Here is a 25,881-nt window from a genome sequence, read left to right on the forward strand (position 1 = left end):
TGTGTGAGTCTATTAAAAAACCCTCTGAAAGGATTAAGTATTCTGGAAGTTATTATGAAAATCATGATTACTAGAAGAAGGTAAAAATATCAACATTGGGGGCTGGAGCACTAGCACAGTGGGTAGGGCATTTCCCTTGCATGTGGCCAATCTGGGTTTGATTCCTAGCATCCCATATGGTCCCCGGAGCACCACCAGGAGTAATTCCTGAGTGCAAATCCAGGAGTGGCCCTTGTGCATTGCCAGGTGTGACCCCCCCCCCAAAAAGCAAAAAAATATCAACATAATCAACATTAATAGGAGTTTGGAAAAAGTTGATTCCATCGCCCACAGATGACTACAGAATTCAGGATTTAGTGGATGTGACAGAAGATGTGACAGAGACTTGCTGGTTATCTCATGATACAATATAAATGCATGAGAGCTGTTTTTTTAACGATGAGCAAAGAAAGCGATTTCCTGAGATAAAATCTGATTCTGGTGTGTATGCTATGAACATTGTTGAAATGACAACACAGGATTTTGAACAGGACATACACTTAATCAGTCAAATAGTGATAGGATTTGAAAGGATTGCTTCCTATTTCATTTGGTTTTGGGCCATACCTGTCTGTTCTTAGAGCTTCCTCACTCTGTGTTCAGGGATCACTCCTGGTGGGGTCCTCCAGAGGACCCAGGGGTCACTACGATCAGGGCATCGTATGGGGTGCCAGAGATTGAACCGTGTTTGGCCGCATCAAAGGCAAGTGCCCTGCTCACTGCACTATCTCTCTCTCTGGCTCTAGAATAACTACAATTTTGAAAGAAGTCACACTGTGGTTAAGTGCCTTCAGATAGCATTGCATGTGACAGAGAAAGCTTTTGTGAAAACAAAAGTGAATCAAGGAGGTAAACTTCATTGTCTTATTTCCAGAAACTGCACCGCCGCTGAGCCTTCAGCACTCACCACTCTGACCAGCAGGACAATGTTCCACTGGCAAAATGACTGGCTGACTTACAGAAGATGCAAACATTTTCTAGCAATAGATATTTTAAAATTAAATTACGGACAAAGCTTTGTAGACACAATTCTATTGCTCATTTAACTAAGTGTAAACATAACTTCTGCATATCACTGGAATACCGAATAATTTGTGTGACTTATTACAAAATTTGCTTTATTGTAGTAGTCTGAACTAACTCTGTGATGCTTCTGTGTCCCTGGAATATTCCTTTACCTACAACCTCATCTTTTTTTCTTTACATCTTTTTTCATTTTCATATTTCAAACCCAAGGTCATCTCATATCCTGTTATCCCCAGCCTACCTGGACCACACAAGATTTTCCTAAAAATCACCATATTTACCATTTACAGGGCATACCCCATTTATTAATGTTCATACTTAAGGGAAAAAAGATGCTAGGAACATATGACATTTATAAAGTAGAAAGGGTCCACTCATCAGAAAAGGTAAAGTTTGTGAGAGGAATATAAAACAAAAGCTAGATTACTCATGAACCAACTTCCACTGTGATGAGGCTTTGAGGGTTTAGCTTTAAAGAGAAACTCTAAAAATTTCATTCCACAGGAACAGTAGAACCTAAAGTCAAATCTAACTCTCTCTTTACCATTGCCTCTCCATGATGGTCTCTCCAGGCATGAAAGATGTATGAATTCCTGTGTTAAGCAGGAAACTGTTTCTCTGGTGCTCCACATTCAAAACATCAGAAGTGAAAGTTCAAGTTGTTTGTGCAGCCAGCACTGATACACTGGCAATCACCACTGCTCAGTCTTATCTTGCCAGCTTGATTTTTTTTTTCAGAATATAGTTTTGACCTGTGGCCACCAGTGCCATTATCTAGTGCCACAAATTCCTTCAATATCACCCAGGATAACACCCACCTTGCAGTCCTTGCAAGTTTCACAGCAGAAAATGGCTGAGACCTTCTGCAGGCCTTCTAAAAGTTAACTGTTTCCTTATAGTGATCTGCAGTGAAATGCCGGACCCAAGAGTTCATAGCTGGTCTATCTCCAAACTACCTCTTTGGATATTTTTGGGGATATTAGTGCAGGAACTCAATGGTACTTTAGAACTCCTTAGAGCAATTTTTTCTTTACTTCAACATTCCTTTGGGGGTTTTGTGTTCAGAAGACCCTGGTCTCCTGTTACAGTTCTTTAAGGCTAATGACATCATCTTGCAGAAAACAGTGTTTAAGTTACATGTCAGAGGAAGATCCAGCACTTACTCTGGAAATCACTTTGAATATTTTGGATCCTAAGGTAGCCTTAGTGCCCACAGAATAAAAGATCCACCAGGCATGTTCCCACAGGTTCTTACAATCAGGAATATATTCTATTTTCCACCTAAAGAAGAAAGCCACAAGGAAAATGTCCCAGCTTAAGCTAATATGGCCAGCACAGATTTGGACTTCCTGGTAATTTACTCTATGGTTCAGCACCAATAACCCTAAGTCCCAATATCCTCCAAATGTGCCTTCCAGAATGAGAACTACAGTGTCTACAACCCAGCACGGAAGTCTGGGCCACCACTGGCACCCTTAGCATGAGTCATTCATTCAGTGACAGCTTACCGTGTGCCAGAGTCCTGTCCTAGGCACTCTGTCTATGTTGGTGAACAAATCAATCCCACTCCGTGTGGATCTATCCTTCAGGGATAGATCAGACTCCCATGGGCACTAAGGGGAAAATACTAAAAATACTAATATGTTGGTGAACAAATCAATCCCGCTCCTTGTGGATCTATCCTTCATGGATAGATCAAACTCCCATGGGCATTAAGGGGAAAATACTAATAAAGGGAGAGAGGATCAACATTAGCTATTTCTCTAACTTTACAGGTTGAGAGATTTAAGAAAATAGGTGCCTGAGCTAGATACAGAGGACCACCAAGTAAAGGATACTTGGAGTCGGGATGGAAGATGTGTGCTGGAAGTAGACTATAACCTAAACACGATGGTCACTCAATACCTCTATTGCAAACCACAACACCCAAAAGGAGAGAGAGAACAAAAGGGAATGCCCTGCCACAGAGGAAGGGGAGGGGGGAGGGTGGGGGGATGAGGTGGGGGTGGTGGGAGGAATACTGGAACCATTATTGGTGGAGAATGGGCACTGGTGGAGGGATGGCTCGATCACTGTGTGACTGAAATGTAAGCACAAAAGTTTGTAAGTCTGTAACTGTACCTCATAGTGATACATTAAAGAAAAGAAAAGAAAAGAAAATAGGTGCCTGAAACTTTGAAATTACATCTAGACATTTTAAGATACTAACCCCAGGACGATAACGTTTTAAATTCTAGAGTTAGAATCACCAGAAAAACTTCTTTAAAATTCCCATCACTGAGGTCAGGGATATGGTAGGGCTAGCACAGGCTAGGTAGATAGGGTATACTAAGTAGATATGGTAGGGCTAGCACATACAAAGCCCTGATCCAGACCCCCACAGAGCCTCAGCTCAATACTACTGGATAGTCATGGTGCCTCCTGTCTTGGCACCACATTACAGCACCAGGCTTTCACTGCTAGGCTGAGTATCCCCAAGAGGGACACCAGGGCTCCCAAGCATCACTGGGGAAGTTCCCCAAAAGAGAAAAAAAAAACATCTCTAGGAATCATGCCAAGTACTGCTGACATTTATTCCATTTTTTGTAAATCTACCTACTATCTGTAAATCACTAAGCCAGCCTCCATATGGACATTTACAAAGGAAATATAAATTGAATAGGACATGCTACCAGAGTAAAAACAGAGAAATGGAGGTGAATTCTAGGAGAAGCTCTGTGTACTTGCACGTGTGTATGTGTGGGGGAAGGGTTGGGAACAGTGGAGGAAACTGGATATAAAACAGGATTGTAGATACAACAATCACTGGTAACCAGCAATAACCAATTAAATAAATGAAGTACAATGTGTACATTACTTCTATATTTAATTTGAAATCCAAATTGATCTTTAATTTTTCATCTATTTTTGGTTACTTTTAGTTTATAATATTAAAGAGTTTCACCACTATAACTTTATACTTCTATGTCACTGTACACACTGTCAAAATCCCAGTGCCCTCTCATCACTGAAAAGACTCTACTACACCTCGCACCCAATTCCTTTTCCTCTGGTACTTGCTAGAGTTTTCTTTGAGTCTAAAAGTTAACTTTGTTATTTATGATAGTTCCATGTGCTTAATTTATTTATATTCCACATAGGAGTAAAATCACCTTGTAAATATTTTTCACATTGAACTACAAATATATCTTTCAGAATTATATAATGATCATATATAACACTGCTAAGCAATATGTATTATTTTTAATAATAATGACTGCAGTGAAACACATCATTGAAGCATTATAAAAGATAATCTCTTTTCCTAATCTTCCCCCTTCACCATGCTCTAACCACTAGACTTCTTCTGACCTTGAGGGTATCCTCAAAGCACCTGGTCACAGCTCCCAGAAACCAAGAACTCAAAGATTTACAGATCAACCTGGATGTTTTCAACATGTCCCGCCCAGCTTGTCTGCCTCTCTCTGCCCATCTCACTTTCCTCAACAAAGTTAAGCATGGAGAGTTAAGATGGTCCAAAGGGCTAGAGCACATGTTTTCCACGTAGGAGCTCTAGGTTCAGTCCCTGACATCATAGATATCACATACATTCCCCTGAGCACAGAGCTGGGAAGAATTCCTATTCACCATAAGCGTGGTCCAAAAATAAAGAGAGAATCAGAGAGATAGAGAGAGAGAATCACAGAGAGAGAGAACCAAGAGAGATAGTGAGAGAGAATCAGAGAGAAATAGTGAGAGAGAAGCAGAGAGTGAGAGAAAATTAGAGAGATAATCAGAGAGAGAGTGAGAAAGAATCAGAGAGAGGGAGGGAGAGAGAAACACAGACAGGGAGGGAGGGAGAGAAATCTGAGAGAGACAGTGAGAGAGAATCAGAGAGAGGGAGTGAGAGAAAGAAACAGAAAAAGGGAGGGAGAGAGTCAGAGAGAGAGAGAGAGAAAGGGGGGACGAAGAACAGACAGAACAAAACAGAAAGCTAGGTCCAGCAGCTCGCCCTCACTCTCACCCCTGTTACTTTTAGGAAGGACACAGACTATACTGGTTTGAGTTGAGCCAGGACCCAGGTAGGGGACAGCCCCAAATTACTGATGAAGACACTGGGATTGCAGAGAAGACCCCTTCCTCATCTGTGGAGATGGGCAGGTTCCTGGAGGTGTGTACTCAGCGGCCACCAGCACAGTAAGAGACAAACCATTTATCAGAATGAAAGATGACTGCAGCTGGAGTTGCTAAAAACAAACCACTTCAGGTTCACCATTTGCCAAAATGTTTACCCCTAAGTAGGTCAAAGTGTCTCCAAAGTCGGGCAGTAAGAAGGGTCAGTCTATCACTTGGACCAGGTTCCAGTTTGGGAAGTGGCTCCTTGCTAAGTGTCCACAGCAAGGGATTGTGTTTCCATTCCATCTGTTAGCGCCAGCTCCCCTCTCCCAGAAGCTCACAGAGTATGATGAAGCAGTTTCTAACACGTTAGGTGCAAGGTGGAGTTTTGCTTTGGTGTGACTCTGGTCAGCTCCAAAAGATGCCGATCGCGGGAGGCCTGCAGGGCACATCCCACAGTATCCCCAGAGGAGACTTTCCAGGAAACACGATTTCAAAGACTTTCTTAGTTAGAACTCATTGGCATCAGAACATTACTTCTCCCCATCCTCAGCCTCCTGCTACAACTGAAGCCTGTTTGCTCTACAGTTCTTAGCAGATGGACACACATAGAATCTTGGCCCGCCCATGTGAAGGCTCCATGGGTCCCTGATATACCCATCTCCCTCCATCTAAATATCTACGACCTTTTTGTTTTTTGGGCCACACCTGGCAGTGTTTAAGGTTTACTATAGGTTCTGCACTCAGAGATCACTTCTGAGTTTCGGAGGAACCATATATGGTACCGGGGATCGAATCTAGGTTGGCCATGTTCAAAGCAAATACCCTATCCGCTGTACTATATTGCTCCAACCCCACCAACAATTTCTTATATGCCAGTTACTGTTTAACATGCTGGGTACACAAATCCTAGCTGCACTAGGCGAGGAAACAGTCTTGTCCCCTTGAACTTACAGCCTCCAGAAATGAGCACAGGGCAGCTGACACCTTGACTTTTACCGGCTAGGACTTATAACCCACAGATTTCTAGTAACTGCTATTTGTGATAGCAGTGAAAGGAGACAGGGGAGATGAAACCAGAGAAAAGCTCTGAACTGGGCCGTGTGGGAGTCTCCCTGAGTCCAGATCGTGGAGATGCTGTGAGCTGAGGAGGAAGCCAGGTCTGCGCAGCTGGGAGCTAGCAGTGGGAGTTCTCTATTTGTCCACCCCCCCGCCCCCCATCCACAGCCTCACCTTGTTGGAGCTCACGATGCCCTTAGAGGCAATGGGCATGCTGGCAGAAGAGCTCATGGTTTGGCTGATGATGGATGACAAGGACAAAAAGGGGAGGACAGAGGGTTGGCGAGAAAGGGGTAGGACCAAAGACATTTCCAGGCTGTGGGGCTGGGCTGCGGGTGTAGTCCCAGTGCCACACAGGTCCTGGAGGAAGGGGAGTCACTATCAAGTGCAAGTGACCCCAGGAGGCCCGAGCAGCACGGGGTGGGTCTGATAACCCTGCCCTTGAAGGCTGCGCTGACAGCGAGGGCTTGCATGGGATGCTAGGCCACTTCTTGGCCCTTCAGGGCCCTCCCCTAGAACTGCCCCTGAGCTAAGAGGCAGGGCCCTCCCTGGCAGGATGGCACCACAGTCAGTGCCATCTCCAGCTCCCTTGGCCAGAGTGGAGAAGCTGCACCAGCTTGTCTTGGGGACCCTGCTCTCCCCAGCCTCTCCCCCCAAAGCTTAATGAGCAGTAGCCCTTCTCTCCCGACTAAAGTACAAGGCTCGCCTTTGAGCTCTCAGTTCCAGCAGCTGGCTCAGGACCCACCGAGGAGCGGGTTACTATTCTGGCCGCCCTGTCTCACCTCGCTGGCTCGTAAGGGCATGATTTTTCATGTAGGTTTTACATGCTACTGAAATAGATGTTTGACAGAGGCAAAGTCACAGCAGGCTAGCTGCAAAAAGGCAAAAGGCAGGATCTCTGGGGAGGGCCCAGAATCAGCTCCTTCCACCAAGATCACATCTTTTTCCTGCCTCAGTTCTGGGCAGTGCCAGTGCCACTCTGGGGTATATTTAGAGGAGGATGTGACCTGGCCTGACATCTTCCTTACTGAGGCTTTACTTTCCCAACCATTTAATGGCCTAAATAATATCAGATGGACAGAATCCAGTCACAAGTAGTTCAGTGCACCCAGAAAAAGAGCAGGGCTGGGACACCCTTGCTAATGGGTTTGTGCAGTAACTCTTTTGTTATTCATTAAAAAAGAAAAGGCTAAAAGCAAAGAGGAGCATGTGGCCCAGATGGTGCCTGCAACCTCCTTCCTGAAACTCAAGTCGTGGGGAGTTCCAGATTTGGGGCCACTCATTAAGACCCCATTTCTGGTGCCTCCTAACACAGACGGGAATGAGGATGGAATGAAGTTAAAAATGACCCGAGAGGCAGTTTTCACAAGCCACTTCCTTTCCTCTGAGCTGAAGAGTGACACGCTCTGGCCCACCCAGCAGTCCACCACTGGCCAGTGCTGGGTGTGGGCAAGTGACTAGGGAAGAGTCAGGGAGTAACTTGAATTTTCAGGAATTCGTTTTATTGTTTCTTGTCAGTTTGTTTAGTTACCTATACTGTACATATAAGTGAAACCTCCAGTTACCCTGGTCCCATATACAAGTGAAGCCTCTTTTGGTTCCTTAACTATAGAATAGATGTCCATACAGTATAAACTTATTTCTGGTCTATTCTCTCCCATTGGTATCAGTGTCTGTTTTTATATCAAAATCATCATCATCATCATCATCATCATCATCATCATCCCATTGATTGTCGAACTTCTCGAGCGGTCTCAGTAACATCTCCATTCGTCCTAGCCCTGAGATTTTAGAAGCTTCTCCTGTTCTTCCCAACAATGCCGATGCCACATTGGAGGCTCTTTTAGGGTCAGGGGAATGAGACCCATCATTGTTACTCATTTTGGCATATGAATACACCATAGGGAGTTTGCGAGGCTCTCCCATGTGGGCAGGAAATTCTTGGTAGCTTGCCAGTTTCTCCCAGAGGGAGAAGTAGGCTATAAGATATCATGTGGCCACTTCCGGGAGCTTGCTTTTAAGTTTAAGGGGCCCCGGAGAAGACATCCAGGCACGGGGGCAAGAGACTCTCTGCATTGCTCTCTTCAGGGAGCTTGCTTTTAAGTCTCTGGATGTTGGCCGTTGATGGGATTACATAGCTTGGGGGCAGACCCTGGGTGTGACCACCTAGCTACTGGAAAGTGGAAAATCTGGGCGGAAGAGGCCAGTCCCAATCCAAGCAGGCTTGGAGGTCTCAGCACCAGGTCCCATACACTTGGGTTCCTCTGCTGGTTCCTTCATGCGTGAAGCTTGTCTGAACGTGTGGAGAGGGGCCTTGAGCATGGCTGAGGTTAGGCTCCAGAGGTCTTTGGCTGCCAGAGCTCTGCTAGGGGCGGGCAGGGAAACTGAAGCCCACCCCCTCCGAGGGGCCCCGGGGAAGACAGTCAGGTGCACAGGCAAGAGACTCTCTGGTATCAGTACCATACAGTTTAATTACTATACTGCTTTAATTACTGTTGCTTTGTAATATAGTTTGAAGTCTGGGAGCATGATGTTCCCATTTTCTTTTTCCTTTTGGAATTATTTGGCCTTTGCAATTCTGTACAGATTTTAAAACTGTCTGGTCTAGTTCCTTGAACAGTAACTTTGGAATGTTGGCAGGAATTGTATGGAATCTGTAGACTGCTTCAAAACAACCATACTAGACTTTCGATTCACAAGCACAGGATTTCTTTTCATTTCCTACATATTTGTCTATTTCTTTTAGTAATGTCTTACTATTTTTCGAGTAGAGATTTTTCTTCTCCTTTGTCAAGTTTACTCCTCGGTATTTTATCTTTTTGACACTCTTGTAAGTGAGATTGTTTCCTTAATTTTCTTTTCATTCATTTCACTGCATATAGAAATGCAACACATTTGTGTGTATTTTTATTTATAGCTCATTATTTCTAGTAGCTTTGTTTTTTTGTAGACTGAGGTTTTCTATGTGTCCTGTCCTGTCATCTACAAAGAGTAATTGTTCTATTTCTTTAATCCCTCCAATTTGAATTTCTTTTATATCTTTTCTTGCCTAATTGCTAGTACTTCCAAGGTGATGTCAAAAAGTAGTGGTTAGGGTGGATATCTTGCCCAGTTTCAAATTTTAAGAGAAAAGCTTTTAGTTTTCACCACTGAGTATGATGTTAACTGTGGATCTTCCATATATGACCTTTATCATGCTAAGATATGTTGTTTTCTATTCACAAATGGATGCTGAATCTTGTCAAAGGCTTTTTAAAAAATGTATCTATTACTATATTATGCTTTTGTCTTTCTTTTTGCTGATAGAGTTAGAACCCTAACTGGTTTGTGTGTGCTGATTCACCCTTGAATCCTTGGGATGAATTCACTTGGTCATAAGGGATAGTGCTTTGTGATGTCATTGGATTAGAATTTGTTGAGCAAGTTTATATATATTTATCAGAGCTATCATTTTGTAGTTCTCTCTTTTATGTGCTATTTTTCCTGACCTGATAACTTGAGTATGTTGGTATAGAATGTTAGTTCACACAATACATCTTTAGGGTGATTATTGCTGCATGGAACTTATTGCCATTCTACCTTGTTTTGTGTTTGTTTTACATCTTTGTTGTCTCCCCCCCCCCCCCCATTCATTTCTGTCTTCTCATGTGGAGGTTTTTCCTAGTGAGTCTCCCATCTCATTTTTTCTTCAAAATAGGTCACACCAGGCTGTGCTTAGGGCTCTATGCTCAGACAGTGCTTGGGTGACCATATGGGGTGCCAGGGATTAAAGTTAGGTCTTTTGCAAGCAAATCAAGAGTCTGACCCACTCTCTGGTCCCACTACTACAGATTTTGCTCATGTGGTTATCAAAAAGATTGTACCTGCCCCTCCCTGCCCCCTGACTTTTATTTTTGGTGCTGGTATTGGCTCATTATCATTTGACTATAATGGTTTTATCATTTCTCCTCTTTTACCTCACCTTTTATCATCTGTTTTTATATTATATGACTTGTTTTTATTTCTGTTACTACATTTGAATTTGCTATTTATAATTTTGTAATTTTATTTTTCTTTTTTCCCATAGAAGAAATCATTCTTGTAGAAGATATCTGATGGTGAAAAAAATTAGCATTTGTTCTCCATAACATTTGGATGATAATTTTTCAGAGCAAAGGAACTCTTGGCTAGAGTGTTTTCCTTTAGCATAATGAAGATGTCACTTCACTTTCTCTTAGCTGACAGGGTGTCTGTTGAGCTACTGTTGCATTTCCCTAGCAGCTTTCAGTATGTTTTGTTTATCACTAAATTTTAATAATTTAACAATAATATGTCTTGGTGTAGGTTCTTTGGGATTTAAAAATTTGTGTTTTCCTGGAAAAACCCAAGTGCCCAAGAATAGATGACTGGATTGAGAAACTATAGGCTTCTTCAGACATAGAAAGATTGCACTCATTTGTGGAATATAAAGTAACAGAATGGTAGACTAACACCCAAGAATAGTAGAGATAAATACCAGGAGGATTACTCCACAGCTTGGAAGCAGGCCTCACATGCTAGGTGAAGAAGCAGCTCTGATAGAGAAGGGATCATTAAGCAAAGGGTGCTAGGCGGGCCCACTAGGGATGGGAGATACAGGCTAAAAACAGACCACAGATTGAACATGATGCCTACTTAATACCTCTGTAGCAAAGCCAAACACCCCAAAGGAGAGAGGGAGCTTAAAGGAATGCCCTGCCACAGAGGCGGGGTGAGGTGAAGGGTGGGGGTGGTGGGAGGGATGCTGGGACCATTGGTGGTGGAAAATGAGCACCGGTGGAGGGATGGGTACTCGATCATTGTATGACTGAAACACAAGCATGAAAATTTGTAAGTCTGTAACTTTATGTCGTGGTGATTCACTAATAAATTTTTTTTTTTTTTTTTGCTTTTTGGGTCACACCCAGCGATGCTCAGGGGTTACTCCTGGCTTTGCACTCAGGAACTACTCCTGGCGGTGCTTGGGGGACCATATGGGATGCCGGGGATCGAACCCGGGTCGGCCGCGTGCAAGGCAAACGCCCTACCCGCTGTGCTATCGCTCCGGCCCCACACTAATAAAATTTTTTTTGAAATAAGAGGAACTATAGGCTTCTTCACAATGGAATACTACTTGGCTGTAAGAGAAGATGAAGTCATGCAATTTGCTGCTAGGTGGACAGATCTGGAGAATATCCTGCTGAGCGAAGTTAGCCAGAGGGTGAGGGAGTCACAGAATGGTATCTCTCACATGCAGAATATAAAGAAACAAAGTAGGGGAATCACCAGTGCCCAAAGGAATAGACATGAAGAGCATGAGAACTGGTCTCTAGCCTGGTGGGAGGGGGACAGGTCAGGGAGGGGGACACTGTGGCAATAGTGCAGGCAAGTGGTCACCCTGGGGAGGATGGGTGCTGAAAGGAGGTAAAGGGACCTGAGTGACACCCTTTCAGCAAAAGAAAAAGGAAAAAAAAAGAAGGGGAAAGTGCCTTGTGCACGTGGGCAACCTGGGGGTAGGGGAGGGAGGGAAACTGGGGACATTAGCAGAGAGAAGTGGACACTGGTGAAGGGACTGGTGCTGGGACACTGTACCCCTGGAACTCAATCATGAGTAACTTTATAATTTTGATTCTTGGCGATTCAATAATAGCAAGCAAATAAACAACAACAAAACAAAGACCGCCTCCCCCCTGCTGAACTACAAAAAAAAAAATTGGTGTTTTCTCAGCTTCCTGTATATATATGGTTAGTCCTTCCTTAGATTTGGGATGTTTTCAACTATAATTTCTTTGAATGTTCTTTACCTTTTGGTTTCTAACCTAACTTTGATATTTATCCCTCTAATAAAACATGACATTTTTCTCATTTTTTCCAAATCTTATTTCTCTCTCCTTTTTCATTTGAGTCTTTGCTGAGATTTTATCTTCAATTTCTGATATTTCTCTTCTAACCCTGAGTATATTTGCTATGCTTTCCACATTACATTGAATATCATTCTATGCATTTTTTCACATGTGGAATCTCTGTAAATTTTTTTTGGGGGGGGGGCCTCCAAGCAGTATTCAGGTTACCTATAGGCCACTCTTCGAAATCCTATGCAAACTGGGCTGGATGGCTTGATTCCAGGGCCCAGTGAAGAGGTGCTGTTTAGACCCAGCAGTGTCAAGGGGCTGCAGCAACGCTCAGAGACCACTGGGCCATACCCAGCAATGTTGGGGAGCCAGGAAGTGCTAGGGATTGGACCCGGGGTCCATAAGCATGCAAGACACGTGTCTCTCATCCCTGAGCTCTCTCTCCGACACTTGATTTAGAACTGTTATTACCTGCAATCTCTTTGTAGCTTTCCTTGTGCTTTTGCAGTAGCTTTTTGCTATCTTGGACATGCTTCTCTGTGTTAAGACTCCCAACTTCATTAAGTTTTGTCATGCTGGATCTTTTCCATTCTTTGTGTCTCATTGTCTCCAATTCTATGTCTTTAAGTTTGCCTTCTGGGGACTTAGAGTTTTCTTTGAGGAATTCTGTCTTACTTTGCAATGATTGCCTGCAGAAACTTTCACATCTGGCTCAGCTTCTCCAGTTTTCCTGAAGGTTGCACAATGGCATTCTTTAGTACTGACATTCTCTTTCATCTCTATGGCCAAGATGGGGCTGGAGGAACAGGCAATGGACACGTGCTGCCAGTGTGTGTGGGGACAGTCCAGGGAAGAGCCCCGCCAGTGCGGACATGCTGGACTCCTGTTCCGGTCAACAGTCTACCCTAGAGTGGGCTCAGCTAGCTCAGCTCCTGCTAGCCTAAAACAGTGTGACTATGGTGTTCCCTCATTTCGTCTCCCTAACCCTTGCTTCCCAGTGCCTTCTCCTGGCCCCCAGCTGGGTTTTTGCCAGCAGCAAATCTTTCACTGTAACTGCAAGGTACAGTTTCCTGCAGTCCTGTCCCTCCCATTGCGGGATCAGGTCTGTCCACAATAATGGGACCACAAGAAGATCTTTCCATTGATCACCTCGCCCTCTGATTCCATACCATCCACTATCGTGCGCCTTCTGATACACAAATCTACTGTCTCTCAGGCAAAACAGGCTTTTTCTATGATAACACAGTTGATTTCTGCTTGTACTTTTGCAGGGAAGCTTTGTTTGCCAGCATCTTGTGCTATTTTGCCAGAAGTCTAGAAGTGTAATATTTAACACAATCCTATCAATATTTTCACTACAAACAGAATATATTTTAGCTGCTAGTTTTAAATAAAATTTTGTGAGCTAGTATATAAACCATTCCCATTAATCACAATGTATTTTTCCCCCTGTGAGGATGAGAGTTCTGAAATTCATCAAAATTTCAGGTGATGAATGACAAGAATTCCCCAAATGAACAGGACATTATTAGATATCAGCAACCTGAAGTCCATAATGTGTTGCTTCAAACTTGGAAGGAAATGTCTGGAAGGAAAGAATTCATTCTCCAGTTAATTTTTCAGCTTCTTATCATCAAGTCTTGTGTTGGGTGTTATGAGGTAGATCAAGGATCTGAGAGCAGCCGTGCCCAGTGCAGAATCACCCCGATAAGGACAGATTCATGATGAACTCTTCAGAGCTGAAGCAGGAGCCTGCAGACTTGATGTCAGTGTGGGCCAGTGGACACACTTTGGTCCCAGCAGTAGAGCAGTTAGGGAAGTCCCATGCCACAGAGCTTGCCGTAAGGAAAGCACCAGCTCCTTGGCTGACACCTATCACAGTTGGCTACACCTTAGGGTACCATGCAGAGAGCTGCTCAGAGCTGCTTCACCTGCGGACAGCATCAGCTCCCTGGTGGGCACTGCTGGTCACCAGGACTGTGGGGCGCAGGAAGCAGGACGCTTGTGAAGGGCTGTCTGAAATGGGTTTCATGCCATGTAGACATTTATCCGGCTAGACGGATTAAGTAAATGGGGGTGGGGGGTCGAGTCCAATGGAAGGATGGGCCCTACCTCTAATGCCTGCAGCCTGGAGGGCCACAGAGCACAGTGACTTGAGTAAGGCTGGGAATGGACAGAGTTGGCGTCACCTCTTGTAAGTTACAAGACCTTGGGCAAGTTACCTGATCGAAGACTCAATGTCCAGGTCTCTAAAGAAAACACTGTTGAAAGCATTAACCTAGGGGTCGGAGCAATAGGACAATGGACAGGATATCTGCCTCATATGTGGCTGCTCCATGTTCTATCTCCAGCATGCCAGATGGTTCCCTGAGCACTGCCAGGAGTAATATCCGAGTGCAGAGCCAGGAGTAACCTCTGAGCATCACTGGACTGGGTAATGCAAAAATAAAGGGAAGAAAGCATTAATCTAAAACCTAAATATCCGATAGTTTTAATGAGTTGATGACAGACTTTGTCTGCCACAGAGACTTCTCATCACCTTCAGGCTGATGGAATGTGCTTCCAGTCTGCCCACTTTTTTCACAATTCTGTATTTCACACCTTCTACAGACCAGACGGGGCACAACAGCACAAATCCTCAGGAGGCCCTAGGAAAGAGGCTCCCTAGGAACAGGCCAGGACCACCATGGGCCACTCACTGTCCCTTTCCTCAAGGGCATCTTCTCCCAGAGCTCAGCTGGTCTGGGGCTAGGTATGCTAACTAAACAGGTATTGTTCTTGTGACTTCTCCACTCAGTGGGGGCCAGAAGGCAAGTACACTGGAAAAGAGAAAGGGGAACGATACCCCAAATAGTGATGCAGCTGGTGCTGAGAAGAACCTTAGCGGGTTTGGGAGCCAGGGCAGAAGCATCCAGGACAGATGCTTTTTCTTGAACCATTTAAACATATTCCAGTGCACAGTTCACTGACATGAAGCACAGTCACACAGTTGTGCAACCATCACCGCCAGCCATTTATACAACACTTCCATCTTGCAAAACAGACTCTCTCCCCATCAAACATTAACTCTGCATTCTTGCCTCCCCCAACGCTCATGACCAACTACTTTTCTCTTCCTGTCACTAGGAATCTGGCTAGGCCAGGTACTTCCTGTGCATGGACCTGTACTACATTTGTCCTTCTGCACTTAAGCGAATGTCCTTCAGGCTGCAGCCGGTGTCAGATTTCCCCTCCATTTTAATGGAAAGACTGACAGATATTCTAGGGTTTGGGATGTTACACCATTGATTTATGCATGCATCTGTTTATGGACACTGGGGTTGCTTCCATCTTTAGACTATTATGAGTGCTGCTAATATATCTAAAAATTATATCTAAAAATTCTCCTATTCTTGTATGCTCCTTTACACATCCTTAGCAACACCTTTTTTTTTTTTTTTGAGGTGGGAGTCTACATCCAGTAATGCTTAGGGGTCACTCCTGGCTCTGCACTCAGGAATTATTCATGTTGGTGCCTAGGGGACTATAATGGATGCTGGGTTCGAGCCAGGCAGGGTTAGCCATGTGCAAAGCAAGAGCCTTACCCACTCGACTATGAGCAAAACCTTTTATAAAGCAACACCTAATTATTTATGTTTTCTGTGTGTGCACATGTGCTTAAATAATAGCAATCCAAATGGGTAGGAAGTGAACACTCACTTTGATTCGCATTTCCCTAATGATCAGAAAGCCACATTAAGGATCTTTTCATATGCTTATTGGTCATTTAAATATTTTCATTGGAGACAAAGGCAGTAATGTCCTTTGCTGCTTTTTCATCATTTTACAGTTGTTGTTGAGTTGTAGCTCTTTATGTACTCTGCATCTAGAATGCATCTTCACATATTTCTTAAGCCTGATGCTCTAGAGATGTGGAGTGACCCCCAACCCTCAACAAATACCAGAATTACCAAGAAACTTAAGATATATTTGCATGGTGCAGGGAGACGGCTCTGAGGTCAGGCCTGCATGCGTGCTCATGCTTGGCTCTGATTACCTGTACCACTGGCCTGAGCAGCACCACATTACAGGGTCCAAATATTGAACCACCGCACCTGCTCACTGGGGATGTGAGTACTGTTTGGGACTCCCCTTATCTGTGCCCTCAGTAGCTCTAAGCTGATCGATCTGGGGTAGCATGTAAACATCACTACTTTAAATAGTTTTCAAGTGGTTCTATGTTGTTGTTTGCTTTTTGTTTTTGTTTGTTTGGCTTTTGGGGTCACACCTGGTGATGCACAGGGGTTACTCCTAGCTCTGCACTCAGAAATTACTCCTGGGTGCTCGAGGGACAAATGGGATGCTGGGGAGTGAACTCAGTTGGCTGCATGCAAGGCAAATGGTCTCCCTGCTGTACTATCACTTGGGCCCCCCAAGTGGTTTTAAGATGCAGCCTGAGGTGCAAATCACCTCTCCACAGGCTCCATCCCTGAGGCAGGGCTGCCCTCCACCATGAGCTGCTGAGAAAGTAAGATGGGCACTTGCAGTCCCGCGGCTGATGGAGCAGCAGCCAGAAGCCATGTCCAGGGAGTCTCGGGAAGGAGACAGCCTGGGAGGCGCCTCAGGAGACCCAAAGGCAGCTGGGGGCGAGAGGGTGGGCACTCTGCTGCTCCTCTATCTCTGTCCCGGCCCTCCCTGCCACTCAGGGAAGTTGCTCTGCCTTTCCTGTGCCTGGAGCTCCCCTGAAGGCGAGGAAGCTGAGCTAGTGCAGTGGTTCTCGAGCGAGGGGCACCTCAGATTCAACTCTGGAGCCAACTTGCGGGGCTGGAGAGCTGGCAGGTCAGGTGTCAGCCCGGCAAGCAGCTGGCCCTTGTCCAATCATCCACTCACTGGCACGACATGTGGCCCTCTGAGCACCACTAGGAGTGACCCTGAGCAGAGTCAGGAGTAAGCCCTGGCTCCAGAACCAAACTAAACCGAGACAAATCATCATCTCGGGTGGGTCCTTCAAGCCCCACCAGACCTGATGATTCTAGTTGTGCCAGGCGTGGCTGGGTGAGTCAGTCTGGCAAAGCTTCCCAATACCTCTTGCGGCCAGTGCTGCCGAGCTTGGCTGAGTGGCCCTCCCAGTCTCTGCGGCTCTTTATCCTACAGATCTATTATGGGGCCTGTGGGTCCCTCACGGTCCGGCCGGAGGCTCCATTGGTAAGGGGACTTCTAAGAACCAAAGCAGAAAGGCAGGCATGGAAAAAGAAGTGCAAAACGTCCTAGGTAGCACTGAGAGAAGCAGAGAGCAGCTGCCAGTTGGGATGGGAGAAGACATCGACTAGAGGCTTCCTGTTAAGAAGCCACACTCTGGGCAGCGGGGGACAGAAGGGGGGACGGGAGTGGGGATGGGAGCGGGACCGGAGCGGGGCTCCCACCTGAGCACGTGCAGGGATGTGTCAGCAAGAGCAGAGACTTAAGCCCTGGTGGCCCAGGGTGTGTGAGCCGCAGCCCCCTGGCCGTCCTGTGAAGGCCCCCCGCGAACGGGAACTAAGGGCCCTGGCGGGGTGGGGGCGATGCTGGCTGCGGAGGCTGGGAGCTCTCTGCCCGCCCCCCTGCCTGTTCCCGCGCCTGCCTTAATTGCCCAGCCCTTCCTCAGTGATTCTCAGGTCCCGTCCTAAATCTGCCCTTGGCCCCTCTGCCCCTGCTGATGCCTGGGTTTGTTCCTGCCTTGCGACCCCAGTGGGGATGGGGGACTACGTCAGGGGAGGGCACCCACCTCTTCCCGGTCCCGGCGAGGAGCTGGGCTCAGAAAGTCTCAGTCTCAGGGGGCACGTGCTCTGCATGTGGCTGACCCAGTTCCCTCCTGGCATCCCAATGGCTCTCTGGGCCCCTTAGAAACAATCCCCGAGTGCAGAGCCGGGGCAAGCCCTGAGCACCACCAGGCGTGGCCCTCAAACAAAAGAGGAGATCTCAGCCTCCTGTCAAAACCTAGTCCCCCCTGATGCAAGGGTCCACACGTGGATGCAGACACGGAGCAGCCCCCTGGGCTTTGGGAATATGGACAGTCGTGGAGCAGGACTGCTGCTGACCTGAGTAATCCCTGCCACAAGACAGGATGGCGGCAACACGCGTGGTGCCGGCATGGCCCCAGGTCTGGTCCTAGGGTTTGGTCTGAGTCACGCCTTCACCCTCTTACTGCCCCACTTCCCACAGTGACTGAGTCCCGCAGAACCACTCCAGCTTCCCTTCCTGGTACCCGCTCAGCCTCTCAGGAGCAGCATGTCCACCACCTGCAAATGCCCTACCTCCCCGGTCCTCAAAGGTGAAACCTGGGGAGAGAGGGCATGGGGTGTCTGTACGCCCATGTATGTGCATGTGTGCGTGCATTTGTGCATGCATGTGTAGATATGTGTGAATATGCAGGGTGTGTGTGCATGCAGATGTGTGTGCGTGTGTGCGTACATGCGTGTGTGCATACATGCATGTGTGCATGTACGCAGGTGTGTGTACATGATACATGTATGTACAAACATGTGTGCGTGTGTTTGTGTGCAGATGCGTGTGCATACATGCGTGTATGTGTGCATTTGTGCACTCTTGCATGTGTGTGTGTGTGTGTGTGTGTGTGTGTGTGTGTGTGTGTGTGGTATGCTCCTACGCACACCTGTGGGAGTGCAGAACTCAGTTTTACTTCAAATTGTCCTGCAAGTGAGATCCAGGCAGGGCGTGTTGTTAGTGCGAGCTGCGGTGCCACCTGGTGGAGGATGGGAGGAAGGCGGACTGACGGGAGGCTGTGGCCCTCTGGAGAAGCTGCCCCCTCCAGAGCCAGGCCCCCTTTCCCAGCCCTGTGACCTGAATATCTAACACGGGGCGGCTGAGGATCAGTTGCAAAGCCTGGTCCTAGCTGAGGCAACTCTGGGTGGTTCTCAGGGCTGGTTTCCACAGTGAAACGAGTGGATTCGAGATCCTGCCAGCAGCTGCCCTGCTTGACTGTACAGCTCCCGGGAGCCTTGGCTGGGACGCAGCCTGGGCCCCCAGCCCAGCCTCTGACCCAGCGGGCCTGAGAACCTGCAGGGAGAGTGAGTTCCCAGGGGACTGCTGGGCCCAGAGAATCGGTATTCTGAGCAGCTCCTGCTCCCTGTGTGGGGAGAGGGATAAAGAGGCCCCAGGAAGGGGCCCCGAATCCAGAGCAGAGATGCCCAGGCTCATGGATGAGCGAGGAGCGTCCTGCCCAGCCTGGCTGTGTCGCAGCTTGCTAGGGGTGCTCCCAGGCCCTGGGGAGGCCGGACAGTCGGTGAGGGCAGGAGGGCTTGCAAGGGGGAGAGGGGATTAGGAGGGGCTCCCAGCCCTCTGCAGGGTGTGGCAGGGGGGCGCTGCCGGAGACCATCTGGACAGACTGGGCTGAGGGGCAGCGCGGTGTTAAGGCTCCTGCTTGCATCCCATCCACCTGGGCCTGTCCCCGGCACTGTCTATGGTCCCCCGAGACCCACCAGGTCACTCCTGAGATACAGCTAGGAGTAGCCCCCGGTGTGTGACCCAAACACACAAACACAAAAAAATACTATAACGAGTGCAGATGAAGCAGGCTTAGAAAGGCTAAACGACATGTTCGAGGCCGTCCAGCTCCTGGGAAGAGCCACCAGTTCCAAACCCACCCTTTAAAAAACCATTTTATTAAGACATCACACCATTTGTTGCACTTTTCTTTTGATTACTGTTAATTACATTTTCCAGACATACATCAGTCCAACATCCCTTCCAATGCCCACTTCCCTCCGCCAGTGTCCCAGGACCCCTCACAGCCCCCCAGTCCCGTGAGCACAGTGAGGTAGACAAAAGCCTCAGTTCTGATGATGCTGCCCACCTGTCTGCCCACCTGTCTTTCCTTCACATGCTGCTTTCTTAGCCCACTTATGAGAGATCTCTCTCCCTCTCTCTTTCCCTCCCTCTCTTTCTCTCCCTCTCTCTCCCTCTCTCTCCCTCTCTCACTCTCCCTCCTTTTCTCTCTCCCTCTCCCTCCTTCTCCCTCTCTCTCCCTCCTCTCCCTCTCTCGCTCTCCCTCCTTTTCCCTCTCTCTCCCTCTCCCTTCTCCCTCTCTCTCTCTCCCTCCTCTCCCTTCCTCTCTCTCCCTCCCACTCCCCATTTCTCTCTCTCCCTCTCTGTCTTCCTCCCTCTCTCTCCATCTCTCTCTCTCCCCCTCCCTCTTCTCTCCCTCTTTCTCTTCCTCTCCCCTCTCTGAACACCTTCACACAGAGACCCATCCTCTAACTCAGGACTCAGAGAGAGCCCGCCAGGCCTGCTGGGTGCCCGCGTGGTCCCTGTGAGAGGGCATGGCCCCTGCCCGCCCGCTGGGCCTACCTTTCACCAAGGGGAAGAAGCAGTCCATCTCCACGCTGCTCCGAGAGTGGGAGACGCACAGGGCGCTGCTGGGCACCAGGCCTTCCTGCAGGGGGCTCCGCTCCGTGGTGCGGACCAGGCACCAGCCCGGCCGCTCACTGGCCCGCTCCAGCAGCTCCACGGTCTGGCCCACCTGGACGCTCAGCTCGCTGCTGTGCACTGCGCTGAAGTCCTGCAGCACCACGGTCAGCTCGCATCCTCCGGACAGCTGTGGGGAGAGAGGAGAGATGGGAGGGAGGGAGGGGAGGGGTGGGGTTGGGGGCAGGGGGAAGGAGCAGATGGGAATTGGAGTGAGAAGGGGGCAGAAATGGGGAGAAGACAGTGATGAGCACAGGCCTCAGGAAGAGGGTTCCAGCAGCCGGCCCGCCGCGGCCTGGAAGCAGCTTTAACGGCTGCCACTTGGTCGCATTCCTTCCCACTGCCTCTGTGGGTGTCCCTCCCATGGTGCCCTTGAACGCCTCCCTCAGTGAGTCCCCTCACTGGTCCCAGCTCTTCCCCAGTCCCTTGTCCAGTCCCTCGCTCCTGCCGTCTGGGGAGGAGGCCTTCCCCGTCTCAGGCGCCCTGAGCTGAAGACAGAGGCATAGGGACCCACAGAAGCACAGTCTGGAAGGGGACACGCAGTGTAGCGGAGCATGGTGGAGGGGGCAGGGGGAATGGGGTGGGGCCGCCTCGAAGGCCAGAGCCTGGGCCTGGGCAGCATGGGTGGAGCTGCGAGACAGGGTCTTGGGAGCTCCTGCCAGCTAGACACTGAGACTCACTTCCCCAGGAGACTCCATTCAGTACTGACTCCTCTAGGCTTGGGGAACATGCAGCAGTGCCCTGGGGTCACTCCTGCCAGGCTGGACTGTACATGTCCCGTGAGGTCTGCCTGGTGCCAGGCAAGGGCATGGCCTCCTGGACTAAGCACAAAGCCCCCCATCCCCCCCAACAGCAGCTGCTCTGGGGGCAGGGAGACGGGAAAGAAGGGGACGTGTGGGCCTGGCTCTGCAGTGCTCTGCCTCCCAGATCCTCCCAAAGTGGGGTTCAGAAGGAGAGCCCTCTCCCCTAGAACACTCGCCTCACCCCCCCAGGGACCCCCCCCACCCCAAGCCTTAGCCGGTGGGGCCAGTAGCCAGTCTGACACAATGCAGGGGGTGGGCAACACGCCCACTCCTTCCCCAGGGACCTGGAGCCAATACAGGAGCAGGGAACTGGGACCCCTCCCCCACTGGCACAAGAACTCAGCCTCCAGGGCAGGGAGGGTTTCCCTGCAGAGGGGCATGACCCTGGCATGGATGTCAAGACGACAGGCACTCTGCCACACCCCCCAAGGTGGAGCACGCGCCTGACCCGGCCTCCAGTCCATGCTCGGGCGAGCATGGTGCTGAGGAGGGCAGCAGCAAGGGACATCAGGGCAGAGGCAGACGCGGAAAGAGAGAACACTTTGCTTCTTGCCTCATTATTTTCCCACTCAATTTTCCTGGCTCTATGAGGGTCACAACATTCCCTCAAACACCACGGAGGGCTGCGGCAGAGGCGGGTAGAGGGTGCCCCAGCGTCCCCTGATCCTCAGCCCCCAGTCACTCCTCACAGCACGCGGCTGGCATCATTTCAGCTCAGACACTCCACGGTCAGGAGGGAACATAAAGCCAGCCCCTCCCCGGGAGCTTATCTGCAGGTGATCTCTGTGACCAGCCGGGCACCGGGGGCCCTCCCTGGCCCCAGCCCCCAACAGCAGGCTAGGACCGCAGGGCGTGTATTTCTAACAGGAACAACCCCAGGCCCTGACTCTGAGAGGGAGGGAGGTCCTGAATCTAACCTCGGCCACAAAGGAATGCTCTGGAACCAGCATGCGTTATCTCAGAAGGTGGGGCAGGCCTGAGGCAGAGCGGAGGGCCTGCGGGGAGAGATTCCTCTGCCCAGCTCCTCCGAAGAACCATGTGGCCAAAGCAGGAGTTTCACTCGGGCATTTTCTCTCTTCTCCTTTTGGTCTCTGCTTCGGGTGGTTTCCCACTAACCTGAGCCCACTGTCCACGAATGGACTCTTCCTTTTTTTTTTTTTTCTTTTTGGGTCACACCTGGCGATGCACAGGGGTTACTCCTGGCTCTGCACTCAGGAATTACTCCTGGCTGTGCTCAGGAGACCATATGGGATGCTGGGAATCGAACCCGGGTTGGCTGCTGCGTGCAAGACAAATGCCTTACCCTCTGTGCTATCATTCCAGCCTCCTTCCCCCTTTTTTTCTTGCACGAACACTGCCTAGATTCTTGGGTGAAATACAACCATCTTCAAACACTTTCCTCTAAGAAAAATTTTTTGTCTTATTTTTAGTGGATTATTCACAACAAGCAATACAAAATAAGTTATTTCAGTTCTGCTTTGGGGGAGGGTTTGGGGTTTGGGATGGAACTATGGTGGTGGAAGGTGCATTAGTGGGACTGGTGTTAAAATATTAAATGTAAGCAAATATTGTGAACAGCTCTATAAAATAAAATTAAAAAAATTTAAAAAAGAACACTGCCTAGAAGACCACAAAAATTCCTTCAAACAGAATTTGCGTCATGCGGCTGGATTCCTGGGTCTCCCGGGCTAGTTCCTGGTGCCCCCAGCATGTGCAATCAGGTTCCTTGCTGGGGTCCAAGTGCACTCGGAGCCGACCCTACCTGGGAGGTAGGAGGAGGCTGCTGAGGCCCCTGTGAGCAGCCACCAGGCCTCTGGGTTAGGTCACAGACACAAGGGCCAGTAGGAGAGGCCAGGGCCAGGCCCAGCCAGCCAGTCTGGTTCCTGGAGCCCCCACGAGATGGCGCTGTGGGCCCGCTGCAGACCCACATGGACAGAGACGGGTTCTGTTGTCAGCCTGAGCCAAGTGCCAGATAGTCCAGCTTGCCGCGCCCCCAAGGACTGCTGACCAGATTTCCCCCGGCTCCCCAAGCCCCACAGGAAAGGCATTCCAGAGCCCGCTAAGAGGGTGGGGAAATGAGTGGGCCCTGTCAGGGGCACGGCCTGCAACGCTCACACCTCCTCCTCGTCCAGAGCACAGATACCCTGTGTGCCTGGGACACAGGCCCACATAGCCCTGCACTGGGCAGCTCCGAGGACCCCGGGCAGCAGGCGGGGGCAGGGGCCGAGGTCTCATCCCTGAGATGATTCTGCAGACGAGTCACTGCTCACTGGGCACGTGAAAGGCAAGTCTCCACATCGATACTCAGTCAGGCACATCTCACAGCAGCTCCAGGTTTGACCTCAATACAAATACTGGACGCCCCGAACAAACACCATGACCTCTTAGCACCTGTACTGCAAACCATAATGCATAAAGAGAGAGAGAGAGAGAGGAGGAAGGAAAGTACCTGCCTTGGGGTGGGAGGGAACGGGTGACACTGATGTCGAGAAATATACACAGTGGAGGGATGGGTGTTGGAGCACTGTATGACTGAAACCCAATAATGAACAGCTTTGGGGATTCAATAATAAAATATACAGTTTTTTAAAAAGTATACTGGTAGTAATTTAGAGGCGCTGGCCAGTATGCCACACCTCTGCACCGCCACGTACAGAAGTGAGGAAGCCGCTCACTTCAGTGAGAGCCAGCGCTGATGTCGGCAAGTAGACAGGGAAGGGCCCGGCCCACAGCAATGGGATTCCTGGGATGGAATAAAAGCACCCAGCTTGAAGGCCATTAGGGCCCACCTTGTGAGCACAGGAACCAGGGCCTGAAAAGACTTTCACCCGATGGTGCCAGCAACAGACCCAGAGAAGGCTGGACCCCCCTAGGAGGGATTTGTTCCAGCAGGAACAAAAGGTGACGAAAGGGATTTCAAAGAAGACCATCAAACACTCTCAACTCTACCCCCTTGGCAACCTCCCTAGCAATGGACTTTTATCTAGATAGAGCTCCCAGGTGGGGCAGGCAGGGAAAACCGTATAAAAGCCACCTTAACAAAGGAAGGGCGCAGATGCTGCCCGAACCCAGGTGTTGCTCATGCCCTCGTGTCCCGGGGCTCTCTCTGTCTCTGGAGAAACCCTTGTTCTCTCTTGAGTGCATTACTCTCTCCCTCCTTCCCCTTCCTTAAAACCTCCAAATTAAAATCTGCTTTTACTTCACCGTCTTCTCCCGAAATTCTTTTCTAAGAGAAAGGCCAGGACCTGGAAGGCCCGGGTGAGGTCTAGAACTGGCTTTCACTTTCTCACAAAGAGCAATTCCTCACCCCACCCTGAGTTCACGATTCCCCAAGAAATCGGGTGGTGAGGATTAACTCCCGTGCAGAGAGAACAAGTGGATGTCAGGAGTGGCCTGATGGCTAGGCGGGAGGGGCTCAGCCCGAGCCATGCAGGGGCACATTGCAGACTTCATCAGTCCTAGACTTCCCGGCCATCGGGGTGGCAGAGGTGGACCAGGAGAAAGAGGTCCTCTCTCTCCTTCCTCCACACAGGGCCCCCCGGGGCCCACCAGCATCAGTGCTCAGGGGTCACTCCCAGCAGTGCCAGGGACAGAGCCAGTGTTGGCACATGCAAGGGGAGCTCCTCAACCACTGTACTATCTCTCAGGCACAATAAAGATGATTTTTAGTGCTGGAGTGGTAGTACAGTGGGTAGGGCAGCTGCTTTGCATGCACGAACCTGGGTTCGATCCCCAGCACCACATATGGTCTCCTAGGCTCCACCAGGAGTGACCCCTGAGTGCAGAATCTGGAGTCCAGCACACCACTGGGTGGGACCCCAAAACAAAAAACAGTTTTTAAAAAGTTGAAATAATAAAAAGTGTTTTCAAAGAACATGAAATATAAAGAGTATGTTTTATGTCATCTCATACCACAGATACTGGCACACATCAAAAAGAACAAGAACAACCAGTGCTGGTATGAGTGCTAGGCGAAAGGGACTCTCATTCATTGGTGGGAATGCCAACTGGCCCAGAGATCGAGAAAGAAGGTTCTGGCCCTAGAGGCAGGCTGGGGGCTGGGTGGGGGAGGGAAACTGGGAACACTGGTGGTGGGAAATGAACACTGAAGGGACAGATGCTGAAACATTGTATGACTGAAATCAAATCATGAACAACTTTGTAACTGTGTATCTCATGGTAATTCAATAAAAATTTTAATGAAAAAAAGTATATGGCAGTAAAGAGAGTCTTAAACACTTTTGGTTCACAATGTGCATAAAAGTTATGCTTGTGCCACAAAGCAGTAGTCTAGGAAATGGGCAATAGTATTATTACTAAGAAAATAATGTGCATGGTGTAGAAGTACTTCACTCTGTGTGTGTGTGTGTGGGGGGGGGGGGGCACCATAAACTTTCAATCTGTGAAAACCCCAGGGCTGTTTGGGGGTTTTCTCCCGACCAGCACAGGAGTGCCGCAGTTCTCTCCTCCCACATTGCTGGGGTTCAGTGTTCCCTCTTCCCCGTTCTCGTGCTGAAGCTCTATTCTGCTTCCTCCCCTCGAACCATGCACGGGGTGCTGCAACAAAG

The 25,881-nt window shown here is 48.9% G+C and overlaps 1 protein-coding gene across 19 annotated transcripts in view; it reads right to left on the reverse strand.

The window, feature by feature from the left end:
- The window catches only part of KALRN (kalirin RhoGEF kinase), an 809,955-nt gene that overhangs the window by 153,967 nt on the left and 630,107 nt on the right, over window positions 1–25,881 (reverse strand). For all 19 annotated transcript variants that reach the window (XM_055128078.1, XM_055128085.1, XM_055128081.1 and 16 more), the window contains one exon: window positions 20,394–20,640. In XM_055128078.1, coding sequence (XP_054984053.1) covers window positions 20,394–20,640 — 247 coding nt within the window. The remainder of the gene's footprint in view (window positions 1–20,393; window positions 20,641–25,881) is intronic.

This window comes from Sorex araneus, chromosome 2 (assembly GCF_027595985.1).
Source record: "Sorex araneus isolate mSorAra2 chromosome 2, mSorAra2.pri, whole genome shotgun sequence".
Taxonomy (NCBI): Eukaryota; Metazoa; Chordata; class Mammalia; order Eulipotyphla; family Soricidae; genus Sorex; species Sorex araneus.